Here is a 22,618-nt window from a genome sequence, read left to right on the forward strand (position 1 = left end):
AAATATCATTCAAACGTTTGTGTAACTTTAAGGCTCGGCACTTGTAAAACAGCTCCATCTTTTTTTTTTGAATGTCATATACACATGTATTGAATTGTAAATCACACAAAATAATAAATCCTAAGATTATTTATTAATTATACAAAGACAAGAAAACTCTCCTATAAGCATACCCTGTAGAAAGACAATATTTTTAGAAAGTTCTTGCATTTTTCCAAACTTGAACAAAAGGAAATCTAGTGGAAAATTTGTCTGTCTTATTTAACTTAAAAACTTTTCAAACAAGTAATAAAAGTGTTGGTGTTAATGCACCATAAATATAGAATGTTACTTCATCTAAAACCTTTCAAAATAGTCCACTTAGGACGAATCATTGGCTATCAGTAATAATGTCATACAAATCTTATATATATCATACCTGTGCAATATTTTCAACCTCAGAAAAATCTCCTGTTAAAACATAATTGTGTCGTAATTTCAGTATCACCCCAGCACACTGTTCTAGTTCGAACAGTTCTTTGTATTTCTTCAGTTTATTCAATGTACTTTTTAGATTTTCGTCAACATCATTCTTTTCAGGATAACCAAAGTGATTTGAAAGCATTCGAAACTCTTCTTCCAAAGAATCGTAGCACATTTTAAACGAACTCAAAATCTTGTCGGTTTCTTTCAGTTTCATTTCACCATCAAAAAAATTTTTATTCACAGTCTCGAGTTTCTCTTCTATTTTACCAACTTTTTCTGCAATCAGGTTGATACCAACATCGTCTTCTTCATTCTCGTCTTTCTCACCGTAATTCTTCCACAACAACCAAAAAATTCTACTTTTTTCTATCTTCATAATTTTGGATATCTTCAGTCGAGTGCTCGTGTTCGTTTCAAAAAACGAAAAATCTAACGCCCCGTTTTGGTTTTTTTTGACAATTTGACATAAGGGTAGCTCATCATAATCTTTAGCAACCTTTTCTCGAAGGTTAGAAAACTCTTCATCAACTGAAAGAAAACATTTTATCAATGTATGAACGAAAATGACAAAGAAGTTATCATGGTGATCAATGTAGATATAATTAAATATTATTTCCGCGAATAAAATAATTAAAGATAAAATTTGCATAAATAATGTGCGCATATTAATCATAAATTAAACTACAGCAATGGACATAAACATTGTAATTCAATTAAGCAGTATAATGTTACCACATCTTGATTATTTAATAAGATACAGTGAGTACTAAAAGGGTCGGATTGATATTACTAAGAGCCATTATTCTAAGTATTTCAGCTTACAGGCAACTTACCTGATGTGAAGTGTTTAGTTAATTTCATAAAATGCATGAGCTGCTCATGTAAGTTTTTGAATTCAGTCAGCTCTGATACTCTTTCTTGAAACCAGAACTCAATAGTCGGATAATTTTGTTCAATTTCTCCATAAGACTCGGCAAGCTTCAAAAACTGGGCCGAATTCCTCATCAGCAACTCTAGCACTTTAACTGTAACTGTACCATCACGTACAGACTTTATTAAACTAACTAGATACAACTGTGCTCGAGTAATCATATTTCCACAAGCGCCAGCCTTTATCAGTTCTTTGCTTTCAGAATTACTGCCTAAACGTACAAAGAGCAAACTTCTAAGTAGATATTCGTTAGGGTGAACTATTTTACTTTCAGGTTTTTTCTGTTTTATAGGCCTGGGACGATAAAAAAAAGTTAAATTTTTCAAACTGCAGAACGAGGACTTCGGTTTTATTACGTTTTTGCTTTGAAAGGGCAATTTCCATGGTCAATGGCTTGAAAACTAAAGAAAAACCCGAGTTTGAATTTTTCTCAGTTTCTTTCTATGTTTTTTTTTTATTTTTCTTGGGTTTTAGGCAATTCGCTGTGGAAATTGCACTTTTTAAAGCAATATTTAAATTTGTTACCACGACGAACACTTTGTTTTATTAATACGTTTTTTGAAGGGGAAACTTTATTCTGTCAAATTGCTAAAATGACACGGAAAAAACAGGACGGTAGCTTTCTTTATACCAAAAACAATGTCCAGATGTAGTGGGAAACAAAATATAAAAAACATCTTGAGATTACAAAATATGAATCAAAACAAGACGAGAAGTGAACTGTGAATTTTTAACTTTATTTCAAAGTCATCCTCAGACAGAATGATATTCAAAGCCATACATACACATATATATTTACAACGCGTAAATTAAATGATTGAAATGCAGAAGTCAAGCAATGGAAAATAAATAGTGTGATATTTAATTACAACAACAGAATTGGAAGATGTGTCATATTTAAAATGGATGAATTGGAGCCACAGTCCCGACTGGTGGAATGAGTGTGTTGTAAATTAAGAGAAGAGTTGTAATTCTTTGCTAGCCATAAGTCCCGTGTCAAGAAAAGGTTTGTTATGTTTGATGATATGTGCTTCAAGAAAGGCAAGAATGTGGTAGTTGTTATATTTGGTTGAGTGAAGTATTTTATAGTTGTTGAAAACAAGGTTTCCTATAGGAGAACGGTTCTCCGGTTCTGTGAGAACAGGTTTTGTAGAGTGGCAAAGAATTGAGCGTTTTCGCACTCAGAGAAATGCTGGCCAATCGTGCACTAGAGGAGAGCCGGTTTGCATGCTCTTTCAGCCGTACAGACAGACATCTTTCTGTCACGCCAATGTAGGTTTTACCACAGCCAGGGCAGGTTATTTCTTACACAAGATTACTACAATTAAGAAAGTGAAGAAAGTATGTCCGTATTGGACACAAAATAGGAGAGTTTTTTAATGTCATAAATGGTAACAAATTTCAACGGTTGAGAAAGATATCTTTGTATTGTCTTAAAACAGGATTTTAAGAGGAAATCGCCACGCTTGCAAAGATAAGGAATGTGAACGCTGATTTCAGCTAGATTATCATCCATTAAAGAGCAGTTGTTAACGGGGATAGAATCATTGTATTTAGATTTCAGTTTTTTAAACAAAAGTTTTTTACGCTATTAGGATAAGCATTTCATGCAAGACATGTATGATTTGATTATTTCAATTTGATTGACAAAAAGTGTTTTTTGCTGCAAATTTTGAAGGCTAGGTGGTTAAGAGATTTTACCCATGCAATTTTACGATGAAAAGGTTCGAAGCTGGAGAAGTGTGAGTACTGACCATGCAGTGGGGGTGTCTTTTCAGTAAATGTCATTTCCATCAACCGAAACTTTTATATCCAAAAAATGAAATATGCCATTGGGAAATGTATCCAGGGGCGGATCCAGCAATTTTCGTGACTGATGCACCACTGCGAGCGCCAAAGGCGCTAGCTCTGTAGGGGGGTCTGGGAGGATGCCCCCCGGAAAATTTTATATTTTAGACCGTCGGAAATGCGACTTCCTGCGTTTTGACAACAGAATTTAAAAAAAAATTGGCTTTACTTAGTTTGTAAACTTTTCGCAAATTTCAATGATATAAAATCTAAAATTCCACTAACCTTTAAACATTTTCATTACTACTATCAGATTTATCAAGTTTCATACCTTCTTCCAGTGATTTTGAAAAGGTAGAAGCTTGGCATATTTTTTGTGAAACGCAAAGAAACCTTTACATCTCACAAAAGAAGCACAAGTTTTTGACCATTAATCACACTTGATACCACTCGTCCAACAGCAGAAAACGATACGTAGATATAGCGAAGAAATGTTCACGATGTAATCATCGTACCAAAGGCAGGCAACAAGTAATGATAAATGTTATTCTTCTTCTTTCATTGATAATATCACTCCTCCAACAGCAGAAAAAGATACGTAGATATAGCAAAGAAATGTTCATGCAGTTACCATCACCTATCTAGTTCTACACAAGCAATAAAAATTAGAAAGTCTATTGAATAAAATCACTATTGACTCTATGTTGATAAAGAAAAGCCTTTTAGGGGAACATTCATCAAGCCTTAAAGTGTAATTTTTTGGGTTGCCTTTAACAATCCATAAATATTATTTTAGATAATTGAATCTAAGCATGGTAATGCCAGTGCTATACTTTCTCAACCAAATTCATGAGACCAGCTTTCAAGGGGAGTATAAGTACGTACCTAATAGCTAATACTATGTGCCCTCCTAGCTTTAATCAAATAGCAATGGTGAGGACTTCTATACTTAAGGATCAGGATACACATATGCACATATGCAAAAATAAAATATGGTGATGTAATATACAAAGAAATATGTTAAAGAATTACAATATAGAACTGTTGCTCTAATATCTTTATGTATAGTGGGTAATTTTGAGATAATAATAATCATATAAAGACAATAGAGTAACATCATATCTATGTAAATGAAATGCTTTGCTGTGTACCCACCCTTTTGTGATCATAATGTTTTATGGTAAATTTAGAAATTTGGCACACTGTGCATGATTGTAAATGAGAGCATACACTCAAAAAAACATCATCTTGTAAACTAAAGATTTTAGTTATAACAGCAACAGAGAAGATTCAAAGCAATATTTCAACTTCATATGAAAGTCATTATCAAGCTAGGGATGGAAGAAATAATAAGGAATTGTTGTGGCTGAAATAATATGTAATTACAGTTTGCTTTGCTAAATTTCAGGGAATTGACAATATTAGGCATGCAATATGAAAATGAAAAAATCTAATGAATAACATGGTTGGTCCAGCATAGCTCTTACATTCAACACATTGCATAGCTCAGAAAGTTAGTATTTATAAACAAGCAAAATGTATGAAAAATGTGCCCTCTCTGTCTGTCACATTGAGCACATATTACAACATATTACATGGAATATTTATAAATCTATGAAATATCCTGAAGTAATGTCATATTAAATTATTATCTCCTGTATTTTTATGTATATTAAGTAACTTTGAAATCACAATATCCATGTGAGCACAATTAGAGTGGAGATTTCTCCAGGAAGTACATAGAGACTTCTACCAGTGACTTTAATCGAAGAAATCTCCAGTATAAATATGCAGGATTCCCAAATTCAAACATAGTAGTGAATAAAATGTTTTGTGATCTTATCTTACATGACAATTTATAAACTTGACACAACAACATGCATAATTATGTGCACACTAGTTATGGCATAAATCCAGAGCATTGCATTATACTACTGGCTAAATTTCATTGAGCCAACAATATTGGACATGAAGTTTGAAAATTGACATTGTAAAATACAATACAGTAAATTTCCATTTCATACATTAATGCAGGTCAGGATGCTTTAAAATTTAAATAAATGCAACAGGGAATAAACACCCCATGTGCCCCTTCCCATCATATTCCTAACATTAAAGAGAGTAAGCCATAAGCATTACAGAAATACAAGTATAGACCTATAGCTATGCATTACAATGTCAAGCATAGTAAGCAGTAAGCACTTCAAGCTACTTACTTTAAAGCCCGCCAATTATTTCCCATATGCTTAGGGATAAGCAACTCTGCGTTAAGATCTCTCGCCAGCTTTCCTTTCCGAAACAGGTCTGTTTTAGTAGGAATGGCAGCAGAGACTTTTTCTTCATAATCCTTTCTTACAGAAGAAATCTCGCTGGTTTTACTGTCTTGAATCAATGAGCCAAGATCGTATATATGCCTACTTTCAGCCATGATGACTTCAAGATATAAATAAGCCAAATGCCATAGTCATGTAATTATAATTTTGAAGGTTTGAAGATTTATAACGCTGGCTCTAGTGCACCAGTCAGAATGAAATTTTGGTGTTCGTGGGCTTAAGTGCAACAGTCAGCAGCGATTTCCCACCGTGACGTAGGCTGAAAAACAATGAAATTCGTGACGTTTAGGTGGTTCACTCGGCCAAAGAGACTCGGGACTGTTGCACCAACTGGTGCACTTTTTCCCCACCGTGACGTAGAGATTCACTATCTAGCCACCGTGACGTAGTAGTACAAATTCAGCTCAGTGTAGCTGGATGATGAAACAAATTTTCGCCAAAAATGTCGACACATAAAAACGCCATATTTAGCGACGCATTTTTTAATAATGCGGCTGTAATCAATATGATACTTACATGTAAACAATCTACGAAGGCTTTTAACAATATTTCTCAATGATCAATGTACATCTGTTGTCAATATATTGTCAGTGTTAAGGTATTTAAAGCATTTAGAAACTATAAACGTTCCAATCTGATATATTTCTGGCATTTTGCTCGTATTGATTGTAAGTTATAATGTTGTGAAATATTCAATTTTATGACTGATGCACTCGCATCAGTTGCACCACCCTGGATCCGCCCCTGAATGTATCAACTGTGAATGTGAAATTTCGATCAAAACTAGTAAATGGAATATTGGAGGTTTTGATCAGTACCTTGGCAAGCGTGGCGATTTCCTCTTAAAATCCTGTTTTAAGAAAATACAAAGATATCTTTCTCAACTGGTGAAATTTGATACCATTAATGACATTAAAAAACTCTCTTATTTTGTCTCCAACAAGGACAAAATCCTTTTACTTACTTAATTGTAGTAATCTTGTGTAAGAAATAACATGCCCTGGCTGTAAAACGTACATTGGCGTGGCACAAAATGCCTGTCTGTTAGTCTAAAAGAGCATGTAACCCGGCTATCCTCGAGTGCACGATTGGCAAACATTTCTGAGTGAAAAAACATTCAATTCCTTGCCACTCTACAAAACCAGTTGTCACAACTCAATGATCTTCCTCCACCTCCGAGAACGTCTTCTCCTTCTCCTATAGAAAATGTTGTATTCAACAACTATAAAATACTTCACCCTACCAAGTCTAACAACTACCACATTCTTGCCTTTCTTAAAGCACTTCTCATCAAACATAACAAACCCTTTCTCAACACGGGACTTAGGCTAGCAAAGAATTACAACTCTTCGCTTAAATTACAATAAACTCATTCCACCAGTCGTGTCTGTGCTTTCAATTCATCCATTTGAAATATCACACTTCTTCTAGTTCCGCTTTTGTAAATATCACACCATTTAAATTCCATTGTTGAACTTCATATACATATAATATTAATTATAACACGATACTTATATGCGCGTGAAAAACATGTGACTTGGACAAAATTTGAACTCGCACCTTCGAATAATAGTCCGCCGTTCTACCTGTTGACCTACGAAGCCCACAGGGATTGAAGACGAGTGAAATCTATTTTAAACTTCGTATGGACGAGAGATTCTCGCACCGTTAGCAGTTTTCTGACTCGTGCGAGTTCAAATCTCGTCCTAGTCACATGTTTTTCATGTGCATATAAATACCGTGTTAGGATTAATAATATGTATATTATCTCTAATGATTGCTTGACTTACGTATTTCCTTTATTTAATTCACACGTTTTAAATATATATGTTTATGTATGGTTTTTTATATCATTCTGCCTGAAAATGACTTTGAAATAAAGTCAAAAATTCACTGTTCACTTTGCGTCTTGTTCTGATTCATATTTTGTAATTTCAAGATGTTTTGTTTCTTCGTTTTTTACTAGTTTTCTTTCGTAGTAAAAAATTGAAAAAATTTTTCTAAAACTTTAATTTGATGAAATTAAGGGCAGGAGACAATACTTTGCTGCACTGACATTTTGTAAATGTTTAATTTTAGCTAAAAGTACTTTGATAGTAAGGCATGATATAAAATTTTACAAATTGAATAATTATTTTGTATAGTAGCTAGTTATGAATTTCATCAAATCTTGTAATATTTTTGTACGTTTTCTTAAAATGATTGTGTGGACATGTTTTTTTATTTCTTTGATTGAGGAATTACATTTTGGAGAGCTTGCATGTTCATATTATACCATCGTTAGAAGGAGAGCTACCCCGTTAACGTTAATAAAGAAGGGAGGTTGCTTATATATTCAATTATGTCCGGGTTAATTTCTATTGAAAGCAAAGTGCTTTTTTTTCCTTAGGTGAATTGCTTCGAAGAGCAATCAGTCTGGCACAACTGAGTATATGAATAAGCCCACTTCCTTCAATAAACGTTCTAGGAACGTCCCTGATAAACAGGTTAGCTGTGTTAATGTTTATGTAATTTCACAATTTCCGTTGCAAGAAAGGGTGTCAAAGAGCAGTTCATAATGCTTTTGAATAAAATATTGTTGCTTTTTTATGAAAAAACGGAAGTAAAAAAAACTACTTAAAAAATTTATCTATGAACGCTTTCCTAAGAGATTTGAAACTTAATTAATGACTCAGTTACACTCCACAACTGATTGCAATCTTACCGATGAGCTTAAAAAAACCAGGCCATACAGACCAGTTTAGTAGATGATTAAGCAAAATCTTTTCCTTCTCCTTCGAACTCAATGAAGCTCCTTCTTCTCTTAGTTTATCAGGCCAGGCTTTGTAAAGCAAAACACTAAGCAATTCCATTGCTTTTGTTGAGTTTTCTTGGCTTAAATATTCAAAAGCTTCTCCGCTGTGACTTGTCTAAATATATCACAATAAAAATACCATATAACTGATTTTGATAAATTGTTTTTAGCGTTGTAAAACAAAATTTCTAATCTACTGCATAGGTTGAACGTTTTATTTTTACAAAGATATTTCAAAGACACAGTGGATCTTTACACTACTAGGAAATGAAACATTCGGTCCTTTATTTTAATTAACTTTATGTTTTTATTGTATTAAATGAATTGCACCAAATTTGCATTGCACATGGTCATGTATACACCAAAACGTTTTTTGAACTTGTTTTGAAGTTTTGCATTGTAAGATGTATGCCTGAATTTAAAATGCACAGTGCCTTAAAACAAAGGTTTATAATTCAAAAGTAAGAAAATATTGTTGCTTAATTTACAAAAACATGTACTTTTTAATATCAAAACATAAACCAGTTACCATTTTTAACTCTCTGTAACACTGAAGAGACACCTTTAAGCTGTTACAAGGCTTACAATTTGCCAATAACTAGTAAAAAAACTTTTAAGAGACTTTAAAAAATAGAATGAATTAAAACTTACAATAACAACTTTCTCAACGGCTTCAAAAGCAGCGTCACGTAAACACGTAGATAGTACAACACAAAGCTTTTTCTTCTCCTTCAGGAAAAGCAGCTCTATTTGACGGAGAGGTGACACCTACATAACATTAATATTCATGTTAGATTTTTCGTTATACGTTCGTGTTTTAATTTATGGAGGTTTTATTTAAGGCTAGCATCGACATTTGAACTTGATTTACATACATTTCGACTGATGACAATAATTTTTGTTGTTTGTTTGTGTGGTGAAGAATAATATTTTAAACATTACTACCTATAAACGTTTTGCTATTATATTCTATTTTATGACTTAAATGCAGTGGTATAGCCAACTCAATAAAATTGATGGTGATATTCGAATACATTCATGTTGTGGCGTATTATACGTTCCTTTGAAATCAATTGTTCTCTGCTGATTATAACATGGATATATATAAATATTGGCCTCTACCAACTATCAAGCCTGACGCAAACACATGTTTGAACAATTGTTTATTGCTCAGATTTTTAAATATTTTAAATTTTTTGCCAGACGTACGCAACAATTAGTTGATGCCATACACTTTGATGTGCATATAAACCTTACCTTGTTTTTACACTATCCAATATACGTTGTGTCAAAAGCCATATTCCAAAATTTTGATGTAATCGAACAAATGTTTTGCGCTGTGCAGTACGTCAAAGTTGCAAAAATGTACCATTTTAAGCGCTCCGTTTTACCGCTAAATGACTGGGCTTGCATGGACGGGGAACGTCATAAAAGTAACCGCTTGTAGAAAGTGAGTGCCGAGATACATTGCTGGTGGGACAAACTTATCTCAATGGAGAAAGTTTGACAAATAAAAATTGCGCAAACAAATAATAGATGTAAAGGGACTAGAAAATAATGCTCCTGCTCTTTGGAGACAATTAAGTACAATTGCACAATCCTCAGTGTCTCCGAAATTATTCATAACATTTAAGAAAGATCACGTAATGGAAATAAATGTCGATTTCTCAATTTTCTCGAGGTATAATCCAGAAAATAGATATATCCCGTCAAAATACTAAACCTACAGCTCGGATAATTCATGACTATAGCTTTGCGCACGACACTGCCATAAGGAAAACATCTCGTTTCCAAAACTGCGAGACTATGAAATAAGGACATGCAAGCCAGAATTGACAAAAACAATTAATTTACAAATTTCAAATTAGCCTTTTAAACCCCCTAGCCAATTTATAGGATGTAGTTAAATAATCGATAATACTTTTTAAATACTAATGTGCTTTTTTTAATGGAATTTCATAAATCTAAGGAACATAGAGTAACATTCTTCAATTGCAAACTGTATCCAAACTCATAAATATAAACTTTCTTTAACAGATGTACCATTAAGAAGAACGTTTTCTCTTGCGTTGCAAGTAATAACAGAATCGAGGAAATGAGAGTCTTAAGAAAGATTCTAATAAAACAAATAGTTACCTTTTTAACTCGATCAATTAACTTAGCCATGAATTCGTCACGCCACGAATTTTGAAAGAGATCTGGACCAGAAAATGATAGCAATTCATTCCACATCTAACAAAAAGTAATAGCTAAGTGTTTTAAATATATCATTCAATAGAACAAGTATATGAGCTAAAAGTTGAATCATGCTACAATTACTTTAGATGTATAATACATACTTGATTTTACCTCTATCAAAATTACTGTAAATATTTATATGGTGATAACAGAGAGTTTTAGTTTTGCGTTTACGTGAGCTAAATTTCATGTTTTGTTGAAAGTTTTTCGATGAAAAATTTATATTCATGTTGCATACTCGCATAAAAATATAACTTTGAGCCATAAACCTCACTTGACTGGATCAAAAGCACTAAAAAGCTTGAGGATAAATCACCTACCGCAAGAAGGGCCTCTTGCCGTTAAAACCTGAACCGCAAACCGAAACGCAAGCCGCAAAATCATGATCACGTGACTTTTTGCAGTTTACTGTTTGCCGTTAACGCCAAACTAAAACTCTCTAATTTACAAACAATAACATCACCTAAGATATTTATATATGAAGTCTAGAATATATGCATGAATCATGCCACTGCAAATGGTAAAAATGCCCCCCCCCCTTGTCTATTCCACTGCCTAGAGCATTCTATGGCCCAGCTTTGAGACTGTAGGATTAGATTTTACTAAAAAGGATTATGCTATACAAGCATGTATCTATAATAGTTTGTGCTATTTGATATTAACATTATAAGCTTTGTAGTCTTCCAATGTGATGAATTAATAAAATGAGCAAGATAAATTCCATAAATATTGTTTGTTGAAACTCTGCATGGAAAGTAAAAAATATATTAAGTTGTCAATAAAACTTTATAATTTAATCGTGATTTTGTTAAAACGTTTAGACCTGAAAGATCATGACTGAACTTTTCCAAAAAATATTACAATAGCTAATGCCTGCACCGTAGAAAAAATTCCTACGGTCATGGTGACATTTAGAATAGGAAATGGAATTTGGAGAAACAAACTATTTACATCATTCTCTATAAAAAGTAGTACATAAAGTACCACTACCTTTTGTTGAAAAACACTTACACGTAATTCCTTTTGCCATTCAGAGTTTTTACAATCTTCCAGGTTAATAGACAAAGACGAGTAAAAATAACTCTTTGTAAGTTCAAATATCTCTTCGAAAAAATTCCACATGTCCTTTACATCTGATTTAGATAATGGCGTGCTTTTCGAATATAGATGTATACCATTTTTTTCCAATATTATACCTCTCTTTTGAAGATTAATAGCATTGGCGATACATTTTGCCAGGCAACAAAAAAACTTAATTTGTTGCAAATGAGATTCGCATTTTAAACTCATTCCAATCCACACCAACGTAGAAAGCAAAGCTTTTGTTTCTTCGTATTTATTTTCTGTAAAGATTGTAGGGCTGTAAAGAAGATTATGTCAGAAACATCTTTAATCGTTTCAGTAAGGATTTAGGATTAAAGAGCAGCAGTTGACTTCAAATCAAAAATCCCATTGCAAAACCTTGCTGCAGATCACGTTGAAAAGCGCCTTAATTCGCTACCTGTTTCTCATAAATATTTTGCTAACTGTATACAACCAAAATAAAACATTTTAGAAAAATAAATTCGAAGCTGAAACTGTGCGAAAATGTATTCAAATTTTAAGCCTGGTAGCCCGTGTGATTTTTTAACAAAACACTCAAAGTTATGCTTATAAACACTGCTACAAACAGACATAGCTATTATTAAGCAAGTTTTTGAGAACTTGCAATCATGTTACATTATTTTTTTACATTTCTATGCTAATGTGCATGTTTACGACAGTGTTGAGGTTATAATTATAAGCTTTTACTCGCAAATATTTTTAAACATGCTTTTTCACATCATTTATTTGCTAGTTCACAATTTTAGGCGCTTAAGCTAACCCAGAATTTTAACGATCGCTTACTTGGAAGTATTCTGTACTTCAATTTGAATGGAATTCCAAAGGCAATGTGCCTTTGCATAGAAAACTTAGCAATATTTACAAATTGCTGGCTGACAGTTACGATTAAAATTATCTTAACGGATTTTTGTTTTGAAATTTGTACCAATAATTATTATTTTTGGAGAACAACGTGCAAAAATTCTCTTATTGTTATGATGACGAAGAAAATAACAAAGACTATCCATCATCTTTTATATGGAGAACAATTTTTTAGCTACTCCTTGATCTCATCAATCAGTGGAGTGAAATTAGTTATTTTTGATAAAAGTTAGGAGTCGATTTTAAAGCTCTATTGAGTGTGAGTGAGCTTTCAAAATACAAGGGTTTGTTTTATTAGAATGGATTCAGCTCACATATAGCGCATACACAAATTTTGGTCACAATTCAGTTTGCTCGTGTTTACTATAGTCAAATTATACTTACCTGGAACTAAAAAGTACTTCACTCATCTGTTCAAAGAAATCTTCAAGATGCTTAATCTACAAAAAGAAATTCAATCATTTTCTCAATGGATAAAATGTTTAATAGCGATTTTGCTATTGTCGCAGGTTCTCTTTAACTTTTTGCTATTGTACTATTGTACAAAAAAGTGCTCGTGGCACAAGTATATTTGAAACGTTCCAAATATTGAATTTAATTTCTTTATATTAATTTTTACGTAAATAGATCGGTGCCTATATGTTGTTCACTCGTAAATCATTTTCCAGGCTTTTTTTCTTCAAGTTCTACAATAAAATAAACACCATTCAAAATAGCACGACAAATTTCAGCACATAATTTCGATTCGCATGTTTTCCGAAGTGTTTAGTTACACACAATTTCCTTTTAGTTTAGTCAAACTTTTCTTTGTTAATCACTGTAAAACTTTTATAGATTTATCAAAGCCAGTTACGGAGAGGAAAAACGTTGTACACTGTCATTCCAGAAATTGCAATCTTGTTGACGTGTACCCTGAATTTACTCGGCTTTAACAACACTTTGATAAATGAAGTTTAGTACTTTTTGTCTTTTGTAGCACACACCAATTATATGAACATATATATTAATATTGCATGAACTCACCACATCTTGCAAGTTTACATCCAGTATAAGCTTTCGTATTGTAAAACACAACTCAGGCAAAGTGAAATATTTTTCTTTCAGAAGGTCACCAAATATCTTTAGAGGACATAGCAGTAGGTATGTACGCCTCAGTAAAGGATCAACACGAAACATTTTTTCTATTTTTGGCAGTATACCCAAGTCACTACAAATAAACAGTAAAATATATATGCTATTTATTGGCTGGGAGGTACCCACGGAAAACGAAGTCTCAAAAGTTGCATGAAGCTAAAGCCTTAGGGACACTTTTGAGGCCGAGTGAAATTTTTTTTTAATGCGGACTAAAAAAGACGGTAAATAACATGCTTATTTTTTATTATATAATGACGAAATCCGCGTTGTAAAATGGGCGATATGCAGCTTGTTTATACTGAAATTGCATTGTTTTTTTTATAAAATTCACTTCGAATACCATTTGCTTTCTTGTTGAGCAAATTGCAATCACTTTTAAAAATTTAAATTTCACTTTGCAATTGAATAGATTGTAAAAAAAACACTTTAGGACCACGGTCGAGATATCGTAAAAAGTTGCACGATGCTGCAGTCAATCAAATTGAACGAAATCAAAAAAGATTTCTTTGCATGCGTAAATAAAAACATTAAAATAATTCAAATATCTTCTTGATTCAAACATGCTTCTCTGTGCAAATAGCTACCATTTTTAGTGAAGCGTTCATAAGCATTAATATAAAGAATAATTTGAAGCATACGTAATGAGAGCTAGATAGTATAAAATACAGGAAGTTTCGATAAAAATAAACACCCCAACACTTTTTTTGATTCGCACATATATAATAAACTCTTAACGTGCGTAAATAGCTCTTTTTTGTATCTAATTATATATCACAATACATTATCCTGTATGAATATATTGTAGATATTTAGTCCAATAAGTATGAAATACAGGGTGCTGTGTAACAAGCTATGAGTCTAAAGTATAACTGGAACGATTACTATAGACTAATCATCTTTCCACTTTAAATCACATACAAAACCAGGGCCCCCTACATCGGTGAACCGGATAGGAACTTAAAGATAGAGCTCCCTTAAAACTAACCACTCTAACTAAAACTTCAGTCTTCATCCAGATTTCTCTAACTTAGACGATCAATATTTATAAATTTGTAGCAATAAAAAAAAAGTGAAAGTCTTCAACAGCCTGGTAGCACTTTTCTTATTTTGCAATGTTTTGTAACAATTTAATATACCAAATGCTAAGATTCAATAGAAAAATTATTACAATTTTGATTATCATAAAAGTAGAATTAAGTTTTTCCTGACAGTATTTCTGGAAGTCACATCACTGAAAAGTTGAGCTATGTATTTCTGTGTCATTGATCATAAAAGAACGTGCGCGTATGTGTGTGTGTGTGTGTGAAAGAGGGAGGGAAGAGATTATAGATTTGGGATCATACATGAACAACTCTTCTTTATTCGCTGGAACATGGGTTTTGTGGCTAGCCGCTGTCCACGGACTTCTTTCCATAATCCTATACTTAGTATTTGAGTATACGTCAAAGCTAATCGTTAGTGATAGAAAATATACGCCTGGATTATGAATTTATATCGTTGCTACCGCAAATTTTGGACGATGTAAGCACTCGAGTACAATAATAACGTTATTCACTAGTGAGTACAATTAAAGCATATTTTGCATGAAAAAAACGTATCGTAGAAAGATATAGTAATTTTATTATGTGGAATTTTGACACAAAATTATTATTGTTATTTTTTCGAACCAGTTTCTGTTATTGAAAAGAGAAGAGTCTTAAGAAATAACTTGTTTTATAAAGGCATCGTATATTCTTCGTGTTTAAAATATTTATCATTTAAAATACCTTTATATGCAAGGCTATCCACATGTACCCACTGCGTACACATTTTTAAGCCTGCTAGCCAGCTTTGGTTTTGTGCGAAACAGGTTTTATTTACTATAAAATTTTAAAAATAGGAACGCAATGCGTACATGTGGGTAGCCTTTAAAGTGCACGGCTAGTGAATGAAGTAAATTTAATGAGTGTAGTTCAAATAAGACTGCATATTTAACAATAATTACGTCAAACTTGGTTACGATTTAAAAATGTTATTTAGTTAATCGACCCATGTATTTGTTTAACTCTTTTGCTTTTTCAACGCTCTAACTTAGCAGTGCCTGCTAATGTCACGTGACTGGACTCACGAGACTCACGTGAAGAAAGTGACGTCATTGAGATCTCTCGCAACATTTAAAGGTTTTTTTCCACTGAAAAACATATTTTCTAGGATCTTTCAACAGGGGTGGCGCCTAAACTCCCCGTCGGGGAAATAACCCACAAACCCCTCCCTCTACCCGTCAGGAAAAATTTGACGATTTGTCGGAGATTGAATAACAAAAAAATATAATTTACAATGTCAATTATTGACGTTCGTTTAAAGTAATGTGAGCACTCAACATTGGCAATAATCTTCATACACGCCAGCTATCCAACATCAAATTTCAAAAAATAATAAAATTAATCTAAAACACTTATTTTTGAATGTTCATTAGATAACTGATATTCAAATGCGACATGAGATTTTTTTGCATATGCAATCGCCACGACGCTTGCCCGCTATTACTTTTCTGTCTGTTGTTTTTTGCGACTCGACTTTCGAATTTTGAAAGAAAATTTTTTGTAAAAACTAAAAAAAATCTGCTGTCAACAAAAGACAGTTACAACTACAATGCTTAAAAACACCCTAATTGCTATCTATTTGATTCGTCGTAGAAGAGTTACGATTCCTACAAAACGGACATTTTGGATCAGAAAGCTCTTTCGTGAAAGGCATTGAAATGTTTTGAGCTTGCGAGCAAAACAACGCACTTAAAAGTAGAATGAACTCAACTTTGTCGCGTTGTTCTTGAGTTATCACGAGCACACGAGTGCTATTGACATTTTAAACATGACAAAGGTGCCCATGCGTAATTTATTGAACGTGCGAGTATTTTGCGCTACAGCGTAAAAACGATGAACTTACGCAGTATAAATTTTGTGAAATTGCAGTGAAATTTCGATGACAAAGCACAAATAAACAATCGAGATACAAAATTCGACAAAAATATAGCAAGCTAAATACTAGAATGATAAAACTGCTATAATTCGCAACATGCACATAGCTTTACCTCACAATAGATTGTCAATTGAACGAGCGAATGAAATGACAAATCTGCGACAATTTCCGGAGAAAGTGACGAAGGCTAAAAACGGCATTCTTCGTCATTGCTCGTAAATCCGACTGTCACCGACTCAGACAGACACGCGGACACTTTTTCAGTAACATTGTCGTTAGCCGTGCATGCGCAACAGCTACCAAAAAAAGCTAACAAACCTTTCTCCCATAGAAATTTTAACTTCTCCGAAATCAAGGCCTTGCAAACCCCACCATCTTGATTGCTCAAAATCAGGCGTTGATGTATAGAGGACTTCTTTAAATGGTTCACATTCTTTACGAAGAAAATGAAGCAATGGTAAGGCATTAAGCCAGTCAAGCAATGACCTTGTTTTGACGAATCGGTAAAATATTTTAAAAATGCTTTGAATGAAAGAGCTATAAAAAAGAAAGAGAAAAATAAGCATATTTTAGCACAAAATGCCAAAAAAAAGCCACTATTCTCTAAAATAAGTATTTCTTGCAATGTTGCAGTGATGTTATTTTCTTAATAAAAAAAGTTAAATATGTATAGAAAGACGTTAAGAAAATAATTTTAGTGATTAAGCTAATAATTCATGTTAAATGGTCTTTGTATTTCAATAAGAAAAATATACTGTAGAATTTTACTTAAGCACTGTAAAGCAAAGAAGTACAACTTTTGAAAGACTAGTTTGGAAGAAGAATTGTCTAAACTCTGATCTTTAATCAGCATTGCCAAAGATTTTTACTTAAAAGTTCATTACTTATTTATTTGGGAAAAAATTCAAAAATATTTTGCATTTAATTAAGAGTAAAAATGAAAGAAAAGTTGTCATAATGTCTTTTCAGTCATGATTAAATCATGCCATATTGCTTTAGACTACAAAACATTATTCGAACTATGCCAGACTTTAAAAAGTTGTAGCGTTGGTAGCGCTAAAAACTAAAAAGGCTAATGCAAACTAGTAACTTAATGTTTTATTAGGAAGCAAACGTAGCTTTAGGTTTAAATGGCGAGGCTTTTTGCTTCAGAAACATTATTGGAGGCCCATAATTGCCCTTAACAGAGCTGCAAAAATCTCAAACGTCTCAAGTGATTATAATTTGTTGTCTTTATGAATAGCAGAAACATGGAAGAGTAATGGCACACAGCCACACATGTTTTTCAATGGCTAACCATGCAAACGAAAAGTTCACACGTTTTTTATGTTTTGTTTGACAGAAATAAGGAAAATAATGAGATTAAAATAACAGCTACAATTCTCATATTTATAGAAATCAGAAATCAGTAGGTAATTGCATCAACTACATTTTACAAAATATTTCTACCTCAACAAACGAACCTTAAAAATTGTTGATCAAATGCATTTATAGTTTCCATAAATCTCACACAAACAGACTGATCTACAGGAAACTTGAGACTCCGCAGAATTTCTTCGGCTTCTTCTTTCGCTATCGTAAATTTGCATTTTCCAAACACAGATGCAATCATAGCAGACGAAACTAAAGCCTCAAATATATCATTTGATTTATTTCCTACTCTTCCATTTTTCAAAACTTTGCAATTTGATTCTACCTTGGGCATCAACAAATCAGTAACGACCTACAAGGAATGTAAATGTAATCACTTGAGTTTTGGAATAAAAGACTTTTGATATACGCCAGAAAAACACAGGTAATAGTTTTATTTAGTCTTTCTACAGCTATTTTGTTTGAAATCATTATGAATAGGAGCATGCATAAAAAGTTTATATGATAAAAACATAACTTAAAAAGTAAAACTCTCCGAAAACTTTTTTCCATTATCACTAACAAGTTCTTTTTGCTTCAAGTGTCTTATTTCACATAAGTTAAGGAAAATTTTGGCATCAAAATACAATTAAAGCATTTATCATATACCATTTTTCATTAATTAGGATTAGCAAATATTTTACATGAAGAAACATTTCAACACAAAATTTTACACCTTTTTAAAATCAGGCTTAGAAAATTCTTGTTTCCAGACTTCTCCATTTTTCGATATCCACATCTCGGTAACCGCTAAGAACAAACGATGAAGCCTTTCCATCGCCTCATCTGGCTGCATCAATTCTATATTCTCAGAACTGTTGAAAAACCCAATCCAGCGCGGAAAAAACCGTTGCAAGAATTCTTCTCTGTCCTTTTGTACAACCTCATAGTATTTACTACTTAGTCCAGTGTTCTTGTAGACAAATCCATCATACTTGTAATAAATTTCTAAAACAAAACACGTGATGATAGTTAACCAATCTTGCACCACGAAGTTATGAAAATGCACATCAGAAACATAACTGCATTTGAATGATTAAAGCCCGATAGAAATAGTCAAGTCTCAGCACTACAAACACCAAGAAAACCAACAAACATACAAAAATATATGTATTTTCATCCGTGTGCATATATCTAATTATTTATGCAAAATAGAACAATTTATGTTTCATGCCAAATAACTTTCATACATAGCTAGTAGCGCCGTTTTGATTCATCTCAAAAAATACTAACTTTTACGAAAATACTTCAACTGCATAATTTCTTAGCTACAAATCAGTTTCTTAAAAAGGCAATGATGAAATTTCAACATTTTTTGTAATGCTTACTAATATTATTTGTAATGACCATACATAACGTGCAATAAAAATAAACTTACTATTTTTCCTGTGGTACTTTGTCGGGACGTATAGACAGCGATTTATATATCCAAAATATAAGAAATTAAAGAATGATTCCACTTCCACCAACAACTCATAATTTGCTTCACCGCGAGACAGCAAAGCATATTTATAAGCACATTTCTTCTCTATATGTTTTAATGGCACCTGAAGAACAGCTTGGAGCAACCACTGTTTCTTACCAAATCTATTAAAAAAAATTAAAAACAATATCACATTCATTTAATTCCAGTGAAAATCGTGTTTTTATTTTATTATATGACTCCATCATTTTCGGCTGGAGATAAACCAATTGGTTATTCTGGTTTTTTAAGGAGGTATATAAATACAGTTTCATATTTTTGTTATTTCTTAATTGGAATATCTATAGGTGAAGCCAAAATAAATTATTGCAGCTCATTCTTGAGTATATTTACATGTCGAAACAACTAAAAATCTACTCCATTAGAAAAGATTTATTCTTTATCAATATATGAAATGCGTCAATTTAGATGAAACAGACTGCTATTGCTCAGAAACATTTTAGAGGGTGTTTCCTTTCCAGTAATGAATATAACTACGCCCTACCCACTTTATTTGTACAATTAATATTTGTTCCTATTTGATAAAGACTTCCCACTTGTTTAACATAAGTCTTAAATTTCATAACGCTATTTTATGAAACTGTTGCGAATTTATAATTGATGAGTAATAATATATTTTCACTAACACTGGATTGGATTATGATACATCACAATAGTATCTACAATAAAAACATGCTATACAAACCGTTTTGTCGTAACAGGTATTCCTGATCCATTCTCCCATCCTCGAAAAACTGGTTGGTCACCATGTATGACAACTTTGAAATCCTCTTCATTATCCTCTACAAAGCCCTCCGCTGAAACTGCGTTAAAAACAACAGTAATCATGTCTTTATCTTGTATTTGTTGATCTTGTTTCACCTCTCTAAAATTAAAATAGGAAATTTACAACAAAGCTTGAGAAAGTGATGAGAGTCGAAGTTTCAATTTGTTTTTTTAAGATTAATGTTTGATAAAAATAAGACATTTAAAAGACAAAAATTTTTCAACACAAACACAGTTCGAGAAACTTTTACTGGAGAGACTTTGTTCATTTACTTAATGTAATGCAGGACAACTCAATTAATGAACTAACAGGGAAGTTCTGCTTTGACATGTTAAACGCAATTGATCATGTCAATACATAGAAATAGTTTGTAAATGGAACTAACTTAAATGTAATTTATTAAGCCCAAGGACTGATTATTATCTTTATAACATGTTATGTACTATACACCTATTGTGGTGTCTTTGTCACTGTTTTTGTAAATATCATCAATTAGTTTTGAAATATGTAATAGCTTTAAGGATGATTTACAGTAAATAAATTTGTAAGACTCGATTATTTAGCAAATTCTACGTTTCGTCTAAGACGTTGTCAAATTTAGTCAAATAGTATGAAACAAGTTTTATCAATTTCAGCAATTTCCCGCTGGATCTTTCTTTCTATCGTTTAATTTTAAGCTAATTTTTTGACATCAAAATATACTGCAGTATAAAAACAAAATCATCGACATATGTCGTTTTGACTAAGGTTGTTTTGTCTTCGAGGAAACCCCTGTAATCTGAGGAGGGCCGCGCTATGTTTATTTGTTGGTTTCTTACATTTTAGGAAACAAAAACATTCGCAGTTTGTACTTAAATATATATGTGTCGACCTATATAACCTTTTAAGATACAAAGGTCAAAGATATATAATTATTTTTATACAAAAATTTGTCTCAGGCATCATATAACGTCAAATGGTATGTTTTCACATCGTTGTCGTCAATACGACTGCCGTCGTAGAATGAACCTGAAGTAAAAAGCACATGCCACGCCATTTTCACGACGTCTTAGACGAAACGTCGTGTTTGCTAAATTATTCTAATGAACTCTAATAAGTAAAAGGGTAGTGGTACCTTCCTTGACCTTGCTTCTGACCTTTGTCGTTTTCATTCTCATGATCATCTTCATTGAACTTCATCTCACAAATACCTACAAACAATTAGCAAGTTTTCTTTAAGCCTGTTATTTTTACCAGCACTATCGTTTGCATGTGTTAGTAGTCACTCATACAGCGCATGACGTATTCTACTTATGCAGATGTGCAGTATTATTTTCTGTGAGTTCTACAAACGTGCTTTTGTTCCAAATCTTATTAAGCTCAATATTTTCTGTACTACATTATATCTGTTGTGAAGAAGTTGAAGACGTCTAAAGGCTGCTACACGAAACTAGCTACACGAAGACCTGACAATTATAAGGCGCATCACTTCATTGTGTCTTTACCTTTTTATAAATCTGGTTGCAAAATTTAAGATATTTGAATGACACTCTATCTAAGAAGTGGAATTGTTTGAAAATAGTAAGATCTTTCACCGTTAAATTTCTTGAACTATATTTTCGCTTGCGTCATGACTTTAGCGGTAAAAATTGCAAAAGTTTGCATAAGTAGTTAACTTAGTATCTTTAACACAACTTCATATTCTTCCTAATAAAAGTATTAGGAGCAATATGTATCTTATCAACGGCAGATAAAGATAAGCTTTCTCTACTTTGCAATTAGCCCAGGCCTTGTTAATTTGTAATATATATAAATATGAATTGAAGAATTACCCATTTAAACTCTAAGTGTTTGATAGCCTACTACATGTCGTGCGTACACGGTGTAAAATTCGTAACTTGAGGCAAAAAAATAAACACACGTTCAATATTTGACAGCAAAAATTAAGGCACGTCTAAATTGTAGAAAACCACACACCTGCAAAGGTACAGTGTACGCAAAGCGCTACAAGTGACTCTGCTATGGAGCTCGTTAGTGCTGGTAATTGCTTTTTCACTTTAAAAACTAAATTCATAAAGCTTTAAAAAGATCATTTAGACTGTGGTAAAATAAATCATGTTCGAGAATCATAAAAAGGCAATTGAAATTAAAAAAAACCCAGAAAATAGCCCTTTGTTTCAAAACAATCTTTGACCCTCTTAAAGGCCACATATTTATGTTAATTATAGATTAGTATCTTCATACTCAAAATAGAGCACACATCTTGACCCGAAATATTTTAATTGGAGATTTCATTATGAATTACTTGCAGGAATTGTAGCAACAACCTTTTTATAACCTAATGATTAGTGAATATAGAGCTACCAACAACTAA

At 32.6% G+C, this 22,618-nt stretch overlaps 1 protein-coding gene and 1 long non-coding RNA gene across 2 annotated transcripts in view; both read right to left on the reverse strand.

Annotated features, from left to right (window-relative positions):
* LOC124454935 (E3 ubiquitin-protein ligase rnf213-alpha-like) overlaps positions 1 to 22,618 on the reverse strand; it is a 76,966-nt gene that overhangs the window by 52,473 nt on the left and 1,875 nt on the right. The window contains exons 2-16 of the mRNA XM_047005688.1: positions 22,222 to 22,308; positions 21,380 to 21,455; positions 20,185 to 20,364; positions 19,395 to 19,603; positions 18,693 to 18,964; positions 18,070 to 18,329; positions 16,925 to 17,143; positions 13,538 to 13,721; positions 12,899 to 12,954; positions 11,561 to 11,909; positions 10,448 to 10,543; positions 8,963 to 9,079; positions 8,222 to 8,426; positions 1,299 to 1,607; positions 419 to 993 (exon numbers count right to left, since the gene is read on the reverse strand). Coding sequence (XP_046861644.1) covers positions 419 to 993; positions 1,299 to 1,607; positions 8,222 to 8,426; positions 8,963 to 9,079; positions 10,448 to 10,543; positions 11,561 to 11,909; positions 12,899 to 12,954; positions 13,538 to 13,721; positions 16,925 to 17,143; positions 18,070 to 18,329; positions 18,693 to 18,964; positions 19,395 to 19,603; positions 20,185 to 20,364; positions 21,380 to 21,455; positions 22,222 to 22,308 — 3,194 coding nt within the window. The remainder of the gene's footprint in view (positions 1 to 418; positions 994 to 1,298; positions 1,608 to 8,221; positions 8,427 to 8,962; positions 9,080 to 10,447; positions 10,544 to 11,560; positions 11,910 to 12,898; positions 12,955 to 13,537; positions 13,722 to 16,924; positions 17,144 to 18,069; positions 18,330 to 18,692; positions 18,965 to 19,394; positions 19,604 to 20,184; positions 20,365 to 21,379; positions 21,456 to 22,221; positions 22,309 to 22,618) is intronic.
* Positions 3,671 to 5,769, reverse strand: LOC124454095. The gene is made up of 2 exons (XR_006951338.1): positions 5,401 to 5,769; positions 3,671 to 3,831 (listed from the first exon to the last, which is right to left on the reverse strand). It is a non-coding gene; the product is annotated as an uncharacterized LOC124454095 (long non-coding RNA).

The sequence above is a fragment of the Xenia sp. Carnegie-2017 genome, unplaced genomic scaffold (assembly GCF_021976095.1).
Source record: "Xenia sp. Carnegie-2017 unplaced genomic scaffold, XeniaSp_v1 HiC_scaffold_3, whole genome shotgun sequence".
In the NCBI taxonomy this organism is placed as follows: domain Eukaryota; kingdom Metazoa; phylum Cnidaria; class Anthozoa; order Malacalcyonacea; family Xeniidae; genus Xenia; species Xenia sp. Carnegie-2017.